At 49.2% G+C, this 10,372-nt stretch overlaps 3 protein-coding genes across 3 annotated transcripts; 1 reads left to right on the top strand and 2 right to left on the bottom strand.

The window, feature by feature from the left end:
• On the top strand, positions 1-1,392 carry VTN31DRAFT_6017 (uncharacterized protein; the record flags this gene model as incomplete). The annotated part of the gene is made up of 2 exons (XM_069406581.1): positions 1-329; positions 390-1,392. 2 exons carry the CDS (start codon positions 1-3, stop codon positions 1,390-1,392), a joined length of 1,332 nt encoding a protein of 443 aa, XP_069259099.1.
• Positions 1,393-3,319: 1,927 nt separating this feature from the next.
• VTN31DRAFT_6016 (uncharacterized protein) lies at positions 3,320-3,638 on the bottom strand (the record flags this gene model as incomplete). Its single annotated transcript, XM_069406580.1, has 2 exons — positions 3,320-3,433; positions 3,501-3,638. 2 exons carry the CDS (start codon positions 3,636-3,638, stop codon positions 3,320-3,322), a joined length of 252 nt encoding a protein of 83 aa, XP_069259098.1.
• Positions 3,639-5,224: 1,586 nt separating this feature from the next.
• VTN31DRAFT_6015 (uncharacterized protein) lies at positions 5,225-6,404 on the bottom strand (the record flags this gene model as incomplete). Its single annotated transcript, XM_069406579.1, has 3 exons — positions 5,225-5,702; positions 6,235-6,290; positions 6,366-6,404. 3 exons carry the CDS (start codon positions 6,402-6,404, stop codon positions 5,225-5,227), a joined length of 573 nt encoding a protein of 190 aa, XP_069259097.1.
• Between the last annotated feature and the right edge of the window lie 3,968 nt (positions 6,405-10,372).

Below are 10,372 nucleotides of genomic sequence, written 5' to 3'. Positions count from 1 at the left end.
ATGGCTTCTGTACATAGCAAAATCCCCTGCATTGTCTATAGGAACCATTTCAATCGTTTCAGACCCAAGTATATCGCCGAATTCTCACTATTCCTCCAGGCCATGCCTCTGCAACGCCGTCGGGAATCAATCATTAACAAAACCAAAACCCATGACGGCAACCGTTCGCTAATTCAGGATGAGAAACATCGTACCGATAATCTCAAGGAGCGCTTCATCGGCGCTATTGACCAGGGAACCTCCAGCACGAGGTTTATTATCTTCGATGCCACCGGTGTGCCCGTCGCGTCTCATCAGTGCGAATTCAAACAAATCCATGAGCATTCCGGGTATGTTCTCACAAAGGCTGAGCGGTGCATTGTTCGGAATTGACAGGGCAAGCCGCGCAGATGGCATGAGCAGGACCCCAAGGAGCTACTCGGCACGACCGAAACATGCATCGAGGAGGCAATGAAGGCTTTCCAGAAGAAAGGCTATTCCAAGTCCGATCTCGAATGCATCGGCATCACCAATCAGCGAGAAACTATAGTTGTGTGGGACTGGGAGACCGGAGAGCCGCTCCATAATGCCATCGCCTGGCCGGATACTCGTACCAAGGGCCTTGTCCGCGAGTTTCGGGCCAAACCGGGGGCGGAGAACCTCATCAATGTATGTGGATTACCGTTGTCGACTTACCCTACGGCCGTCCGCCTGGTGTGGCTGCTGCGTCATCGGGAAAAAGTCAAGCGGGCATACGACGAGGGCCGGCTAGCCTTTGGCACGGTCGACTCGTGGCTGCTCTACCACCTCAACGGCGGACCAAAGAGCAAGTTCCATCTGACCGATGCCACCAATGCATCGCGGACCATGTTCGTGAACCTTCGCACGCTAGAGTATGACAATGAGCTACTGGATTTCTTTGGACTGGACAGGAATAAAGTACGATTGCCCCGAATCGTGCCGTCAGCCGATCCCATAGAGTTTGGTCAGGTAGAGGTCGGTCCGTTGCAGGGCACCCCCATTGCGAGCTGTCTGGGAGATCAGTCGGCTGCACTAGTCGGTCACTGCGCGTTCAGTCCGGGGACAACGAAGAATACTTACGGCACGGGATGCTTCCTGCTGCAAAACGTGGGCCCGGAACCCGTGATCTCCAAGCACGGACTCCTGGCGACAGTTGCCTTCCAACTAGGAGCGAAGCGCCAGCCCATCTACGCGCTGGAGGGCAGCATTGCCGTCGCGGGCAGCGGTATATCCTTCTTGATGAACAACCTGGGATTCTGTCGCGATTCGCGCAGAGTAAGCGAAATCGCGGCATCGGTGCCTGACAGCGGGGGCCTCGTGTTCGTCACGGCATTCAGTGGGCTGTTTGCACCGTACTGGATCGATGACGCCAAAGGAACAATCTGTGAGTGAACCAAGCAATACTTACTCGGTGAGATGACCATCCTGCTGATATGAATTTGCTCTGTCAAATAGTCGGCATCACGCAGCACACGCAACGAGGGCACATCGCCCGAGCCACCATGGAGGCGGCATGCTTCCAAACCAAGGCGATCCTCGACGCGATGGAGAAGGACAGCGGGCACAAGGTTCAGTCGCTCGCCGTTGATGGCGGCATGAGTAACTCGGACATTTGCATGCAGGTCAGTCCATTGTCCCAGTTACAATCTCGAAAAGGCTGACTCCTAGATGTAGGCACAAGCAGATATCATTCAAAGGCCCGTTGAACGACCTGCGATGCATCAAACGACGGCACTAGGCGCAGCCATTGCTGCCGGGTTTGCAATCGATATCTGGTCATCCTTTGACGAGTTGAAGGACATGAATCGAGCTAACCGCACGGTATTCATGCCGACTCTCTCCGAGGCAGAAAGTGCCAGAATGTACAAAAAATGGACCAAAGCGGTTGAAATGTGCCGAGGATGGCTGGACGCTGATGAAGTCGAAGTAGATGTGTATAGCGACTAGTGACTTCCATTCACATCGAGTTGGATACCCGAGTTTTTCCAATGAGGATTTGAATACTTGTCATTTATTACCTCCTCTGAGCGCAAGGACTGAATTTTATAATCTAGATGTTGTTTCATTAGAGGTAGGTGTTAAACACCCTAGGTCGTTGCCGATCTTCGGAAAACAGCAGAGGTGAGTCAAAAGGCCAATAACGCTCATACTAGGCCCTCTCCTTGTCGGTCCGAGCCAAGTTCTCCAGAATCCAACACTTAACTTCGTCAAGCCCCGCCTTCCATTGGTCATACCGTTCGTGCTCGATGAAGCCATTGTCCGGCCACAAATCGCATTTGCTCCTTGACGTGGGCAACAAGCTTCGGCTCCTTCCGCACCTTCGTCGCTCTCAAGCTTCTTACGCTCCAGATCTGCTTCCAAGAAACCGAGGGGGAATGGGTCCTACTCTCAGTGATAGCAGGTAGGTCCTTGAGATCGGTTAGAAGCGCTCGGAGATGCGCCTCGCCGTATTCAAACATGCGGTCGGCAAGAAATATCAGCCTCAACCCGTCGTTTTTCGAAAATCAAAGACTCTGTATAGGTCTGGGCTTTTAGCATGCATGAGTTTCCGCCACCCAATGAGGTGTTTTTGGCGGCATATTACTGGAAGGCCGCATAGCGTTTTCCCCGTGGTAATCCCAAGAGGTCCGAAAGTGGTAACAGGTCGAGAGTTTCTGGAAGGGAGCCGTCCCAGACCAGAAAGGCTGGGTCGGGGCTGCGGTAGAAGAGGAGTGCGCTGTGAGTGGACTGCCAGTCGATGATACCCGTAATCTCTTCCGGATGGCGTGGATCTACGAAGACGTTTTGACTATGCAGAACTTTATGCCACGGTAAGGGCGAGTGATCGCTCTATCTTGGGGGATAAGAGTATCGCCAATTTGTCGGTACCACGCTAAAGCAGTGCTCTTCTTTTCCGGGTCCGGTCGGTAGAGCCTTGGCCCTCAAAACAATGGATGCTATCTGCTTCGGAGGTTTCAGAGATCGGCATGCTTTCGTTTCTCGCGTCCCAATCGCTTGCAGATACTGCGCCAGGGACGTCCCTAACAACATATCAGCAATCGCAGTTTGCTGACACAAATCACAGCGCACATGGCCCTCTATCGACATTCAAAGTCGATCTGCCTGCATCATACCAACTCCGTCCTGTATCAGGCCCAATGGTACTAAATCTTGAATCTCTAACAACCTTGTCGTTTTTGATGCAATGGTGGTCATCCACTGGTGGTGGAACATCTCCCCTATAATACAAGCTGCCGTAATGGGAGAACGACACGCTCACCCATTCCTTTTGAAGGCGTGTCATGGCAAGAAGCAACTGGATCCAGTCTTTGAGGAAGTTTCATCGCGTTCCAGACAAGGGACATGGGAACTCCTTCAACTTTCTCCATGATGATAAATTCAGCCCCAACTGGGTGTGACCCAGCTTGCGAACTCCATGCTTATACACGTGGCGCTGGAGCCTCAAGAACGTTAGCCATCTTAGCAAGACTCTGGCTCAACGGACTCGGAAGAAGACTCACAAAGTCCATCGTAGCGACTTCGCTGGCAGTAGTAAAATGCGGAAAGCCAGCATTCGCATTTGGGACCTTGGCTACAACCTCCCGGCCATAGTCCATGGAATTTACGAATGCTTTGCTAAACATGTCGTCGGGATACATCTTGATAGCAATGCATCTAGTCTAGTATTCATATCGAATTTGACTTATCGCTTTTTGAGATTTTCTGCCTCCTCAATTCCAATCTGATGCACATGAGCAAAGCGAATTCTGCCATTGTTCAAGGGCATACCAACCAGTTTCAGAACAGCTCATATCCATGGCCGTCGGACGGTGCTTGTATGATGATGTCGAAATTCAAGGAATGAGCGGGAATGTTGCCTCGAGTATGGTTTGATACTCCGAATGGAGCGTCCAAGTTGTCGGTTATGGATGATGCTCGGCACATAGTAGAAGTACTAGGCCTAGAGCAATCGCGTAGCTACTAGCTGGAACTGTACTAGTACCATGGATTGATTGCATCTGAAATGCCTTTGACTCGCACCAGAGGGTCTCATGGCACTCATTTTACAGGAATTGGGTAACGTCGGTTGCTCTTTGCCTGCGAAGGGCGGGATAGCGGATGTTGTCCTCGTAGGGTTCCGATTGGTGGAGGCCGCAGAGCGCCTTGGACTGGTCGGAGGCTCGGAGCTGCGATTGCATTTCGAAATTCAAGATGCAATGCAAATTTACGGCCTCTTAAGTGACTCACTGTGGAGTATGGCAGTATGCGTTGAAAGTTCTCAATTCCAGAATGGATTATACTATAGTCCAAGACGTGCTACGTCAGTTCATGGCCCAACTTGAATTCGGAAGCTGTGAGTGCAGAGCATAATCGTACTACTTCGAGGTTCCTTTGCAGGGAATCGTGAAGGCGACAATAGTTAAACAACATTGCTAAACTTTTGTTGCTACTCAATCCCAGTCGAGAACTCAGTATATGATGTGTCAGACAACGTTGGGTTTCTTCACCACAAGCACGCGGCAATACTATGAAGATGGAACGACAGCACTTCGACAGGTGCCTAAATACCTTGGCTGTCCTTTAACATGGTCAGACAGAATACTTTGTTGCTTACCTCTGCGATGGCACAAACGCGCCGGCTGTTCAGGCCACGGCACGGACACCTGGGGAACCCTATCCGGGCAAGCTATTAGGTACTATGTCGAGAGTTGAAATCCGAGCATGAACCTTTCATGAAGCAGAAGCTCTTTGCCTTTGCTTTTTCCTTTTTTCACTAAGCTGTTTCAGAGCAGTCTCAATTGGATTGCAGGTCCTGTGAAGGCTCGCTCTTGGGACGTGTACGGAGAACTTGGGTCATAGATGCTGTTCACAGTTATAATTCGACGTGATTGTCCTATCAAATGGAAGATGAAGCATGGCGATCCATGAGGAACCATTTACATAACTCTATTTTGGTGAAACCGAACACGAAGACAGGAAAACACCAACTTCGAAAGTCAATAAATACAAGACCAAAACATCCATGGATCCATAGAGAAAGACTGGAAAAACCACAGACGAACCCAACATGAAACTGGAAGAAACACAAAAACCTCAACCAGACAATCCTGCCTCCCAATGCCATTCCTCAATGCGATCATGAGCAGAAAAGAAAAGAAAAAGAAAAGGAAAAAAAGAAGAACTCCTTGGTGTTCAAGATGCTTTGGAGAGTCGCGGTTGACAAGCCGTATCAACAGACTTTCCATTAGCCTGCGATCCATTTCTCTTTGGCTGCCTCTGCCACTTCCTTTGCTGGCATTCCGATAAGGCTTCGAACGAAATCGCTTGTGCCATATTCAACGATTCCTTCATTTTGCAGGGCCATTACTCTGTTGTAGACCCAGTTCTGGTATTCCTTTACGCCCCCGGGCTTGGGTCCTTCCACACTTCCGATGATCTCCCTTGCGCCTTGTAGCTGCGTTGCCGTGAGAGTGGCCAGTTTGACCCGGCCCTTAGGAACAACCCTTTTAATCTCCGAGCCGCCTTGGCTGTCGAATTGGCATGTAAGGAGACCCTCGCCCTTACCACTCTCTCCATGGAGCGGAGCGCCAAAATTATCTGGGCCTCTGATCAGGAACTCCCAGGCAGAAGGTACACTTGGATTGTCGCCTTCTTGTGAGACCAAGATGAAGAGGTCCCATTTTGCCGACTCCAGGTCATGGTGCTGGCGCTGCTGATGCTCGCTAAGGGCTTTCGTTCGGTAGATTGGTGTCGTAACTATGCGATCCCACTTGGATCAAAGTTCTGATCGAAATTCTTGCTTTATTCGCCATTGTTATGAGATGCCATGGAGTATTTATACAGACCAGAGACTACGATGGAGTCAGTCTGGAAAACAAAGGTATTGGCTCAGTGTCCCATAGACAAACAGAGAGACCCCTGTGGTAATAATGGCCTTTTGTAGCATAATTGTGAGAAGGATCTCTCAGCATTGAAGCCATGCGGACTTTGACCTGCAGTTCATATTCACTGTTTTCACCAGTTCTTATTGCTGGAGCAGTCTGTAGGCTCTATGGCAAGAACTCTTAGTTCTCATTCTCCCTGCTCATTGACAATCAGAGCCCTCACTCTGGGTGGATTAGAATGTTCCTCTGAGGGCGAACTCTTTGCTCCCTTCTTCTGCATGAAAGCATGCCGAACACGGATAACTTCTATAACAGTGATAATCAAAACATTGCGGCATTTTCTCTGGTGAACCCTATCAGGTGGACATACTCTAGGTCCCTCCAGAGTTTGGTCATCTGGATGGGAACATGCATAAGCAGCCGCTCCTTTACCCTCCCGTCAGCTATTCCGGCTCTATCTGGATGCAGGTGTCATTCAGATAAAATGCCATTCATTAGTACAATACAACCGCCCGGCGAATTGGAAAACAGAGCATGCATGTGATGGCCCTTTATGCACGCGATCTAGTCAGAAAATGAATGCATACTAGGAATATCAGTCTGGTCATCTATGATAGTGGAAAGCTAAATATGACGGCTGGAAAAAAAGTTTCTAGGACATCAACACAAACGCAGAACCTGAAAACTGAGCAAAGCACAAACAAACATAACCCTAAGTAAGAACATAAGACTGGAAAGGCCCAGACAAACCACAACAATCAAGGCTGAAGAACTAAACACTTCCCCAGGCTCAGACCAAGAACGCCCCTCAATATTCATTCCACAAACCGTCAGGATTATCTCGCCAACGGAAGGTTAGTACCGTAAAAAGTACGACCTCTCTCCCGGTACCTACTATCCAGAGAGGTTACCGGCTCTTAATTTCATCCGATATACCAAACCAATCGGCAGGATTTTTATTGACCAGCGGCCCTGCGATCCAGTTATCTTTGGCTATCCCTGATATTTCGTTTGCTGTCTTTTCGAGGAGACTTCGAAGGAGTTCCATCTTCCCGGATTGGATGATTGTCTTCTCTTCAAGTTTGGCAACTGCATTGACGACCCATTCTTGGCATTTGTATTGCTGCCCTAGCCCGGGAATCGGCACTTCTTCGCAGATGGTTCTTTTCGCGAGCGATCGCTGCAAATCCGTGAGATAAGCGATTCTGACTCGACCCTCAGGGATCGGTTTATAGAGATCCCAACCGTCTCGAGTGTCGAGTTGCCATGTAATGAAAGGAGCTGTTTCTTTAACATAGCGTGCTTGGAACGTAAGGCCATATTTCTCCTTTCCTGGTCTATGGATCAGAATCCTCCAGGTAACAGGGAAACCCTGACCAGTTCCCAAGATCAAGACCGAGAGTTCATACTCCGCGTCCATGGTGTTGATGCTACTTGGCAGTCGTTCAGTAAACTCGTGTTTCTTCTTCTAGTTTCGATTGGAGGTTGTTATCGGACGCGTTTCTTGAATACCTTGCTTCGTTCCTGTTGCCGCGAGGTTCTCGACGATAATCACTCATTTATGCGCCCGAGATCACGGCGGACTCGGTCCGGAACAGAGAGGTATTATCTCGCCGTCGCATGGACAAATCGAGTATCTCTGATTATAATGGCCCTTGTAGCATTGCTATGAGCTTTCTCAACATCGAATCCGTGTTCTGCGGTTAGTACTCACTGTTTCCATTAGTGTTTAATGTTGGAGTCAAGTTCCGGTCAGACCGCATCGACAAGCATGGTGGTGTGTCTGTACTACATTCTGTAGCAGACTTTGGTTGCTCTTGTCCCCGCTCATTGACAACCAGAGTTCTCACCTGTATGCATTTGTATGTTCTGCGAAATGCCATATCTCACTCCAACTGCCGGACACGGATAGCTACTCAATGATAGAAAAGCGTTGCAGTGCTGGAGGTAAGTTAGGCCGTCCATTGCCGAGTTCCCCGAATACTACATCCTGCGGACAATTCCTTCTGGAAAGTCATTGTACTCAACCTCAGTCGAGGGCTCTCTATTTGTGTCAGGATGAGCGTCACTAGTATTATGCTGTTAGATCGACATGCTCTGACACAGTACTCTCTCACCTACATCTGCAATGGCATGCCCGCCAGCTGTTCAAGCCGCAGACACGTACCTGGTGAGCCCTATACGGAGAAGCTATGTGCGTCAATGGTTATATATCTGGATCAAACGCCCTCATACGTGGAGAACCTTCACGAAGCAGACTTTGTTACCTTTTTCGTCAAACTATACCATCTCCATTACGAACTCTCGATCCTCAAAGCATGTATCCATTCGTCAGATTATGATCTCTCTACAAAATCCAAAACAGAGCATGGGAATGATGACTTACACAAGCGATTTATTCAGAAAACAGGCGATAGCCACACTATACCTATTTCTATGTGTAGGTGGTAGATGTCAATCTATTCGTCCATGATAGTGGGAAGCTGATTATCCGTGAAGGCTGGGGAGAAGTCTCCTAGCTCCCAAACAGACCCAAACGCCGAACCTGAAGGATGAGCAAAGCACGAAAAAACTCAGATCACTTAAACACAGGTTTGGAAAAGCACAGACAACCCCATTGCAAATACAGGTAAGATTGATTTTTGGAAAGGGTGTCTATTCGTAATAAGGAGGAAATCGGTATATCCAGGATTTCAGGTTTGCCTCAGGAGATGAATCATTGCATGTCAGTTTGCATTTTATTGCTTGCTTCGAGTCTGTCCGTCTGTTTCGAGGCAACTGGGGGTACTGGGTCATGCATGTCTATCAACCGTTTCCGCGACGAAGCTGAGGAACTTGTGGACGTCAAGGGTCTGAAATGTAGAAATTATGCTCCTCATGCAAATACTTTGCTCACAATGCTATGATATGCCTGCATTCGTGAAGAGGACCGGGAATCTTGATAAATCGTGAGGGAGGTAGGCAGGCATGCCCAGTGCCACCTGTACCTGGTCGACCATGAGGATGGACTGGCACTTGGCTTGACCGAACTGGCTGATGTGAGCAGCGGACGAAGCGGGGCAAGAGGTTAAGACAACGTTCTATGCGAAATGTACTATGTACAGGAAGGAGTTATGTATCGGAAATGAGCAGGTATGTACATGAAGGCAATAGGTATGTACAGACCGAAAAGCAGAGGATTATGCACATAGCGGCTGCTCCATGTGCTGCCCTCTACGGTGATCGTAGTCCTCATTACGCACGTGAGCATGAGAGGTGTGTGTCTGCTCGGCACTTGCTCATAATCAAACGGCTCTTCAAACAGAATGCCATCGAGAGTTTTCACCACGCGGGAGATGGCGATGTACTGTAGCCCCGTCGAGAGCTCTCTGTTATGTTCAGAACTGCCTTCGGAAACAGTGATTCCCTGTGACCTGCGCACTATGATCGCGTATGCAACCGTGACGGGGAACTGGCACCGAGACCATTCAGCATTGTTATGGACAAACTTCCGTTCGATGGGTAGACCGGAACCAAAGGCTGGCTCCGTTGACCAACCCGTGCTCAACCCAGATATTTTCTGTCAGCATGCCTTGGCAGCTGATTGAGAGGCAAAGGTGGGCATGTAGGCTGCACGCCTCATTCTCGGAGGCCTGGTTAGCCCCGTTCCCCTCATGCACAGCCGAGACGGACAGCACAGGTTGTCCAAGGGACCCCAGCCGATCTTCAGTATGCTGTCTGACGCGCTCCCTCGTAAAGTACATAAATGCGGAGGGCGTCATCGAAAAACGGGATGTCATGAGGAATGACGGATTGAACGCGGCGGCAGAGCAACTCCCAGTCGTCCATTGAGGGGAACGAACTGATCGAGAGGCAGAAGCTGACGGCAATGGAAGAAGTCCTTGGATATTTCGAATGAAAGAATCTGTACAGGTCGATATTCGTGCAGAATACCCGCCACGAAAAGGAAACACGAAGGGCCAGATGTTTGTTTACTGGTAACTGGACGCGAGCTACGCTGTTACAACTGAGAACTGAGCAATAAGGAGAGCAAAGGTCGCATATTCTTTGTAGTCAATCAGAATTTTAAGGGAGAGTACGGAGTACGAGTACGGTACAAGTTGCATACGAGTACACATTCCAGCCAATCAGAAAGAAAGGACACTAGGCCACAGCCAATCAGAACACACAGCCCGGAGTGGCCGACGGTATTGCTCGCTGCGTAACGGTTCAACTACGGAATACTAGTACAGTACCTACGGAGTAAGTAGTACTAGTTAAGCACTTAAGCATGAAGTTCGTTATTAATATATATGGGATCTCACTTTGGCAAGCCGTTCGGTTCGGCATATGAATTCATGAAAAACAGTGTCATTATAACGAGGATGGCCTATAGTAAAGAAATTCAAACACCCAATGCAAGACCAAAAACCTCCTCCCAACGTCCGTTCCTGGCACCATCGCGAGCACCTTCAAATGTGTTCAGAAGATGTTGTGCCAGGAGTAATGATGCCGAACCTGCAGAGTTT

Source organism: Thermomyces dupontii (assembly GCF_041956625.1).
Source record: "Thermomyces dupontii strain NRRL 2155 unplaced genomic scaffold VTN31scaffold_6, whole genome shotgun sequence".
NCBI classification, from domain to species: domain Eukaryota; kingdom Fungi; phylum Ascomycota; class Eurotiomycetes; order Eurotiales; family Trichocomaceae; genus Thermomyces; species Thermomyces dupontii.
The sequence above is the reverse complement of the archived record's forward strand: the minus strand, read 5'-3'. Positions and strand labels throughout refer to the sequence as shown.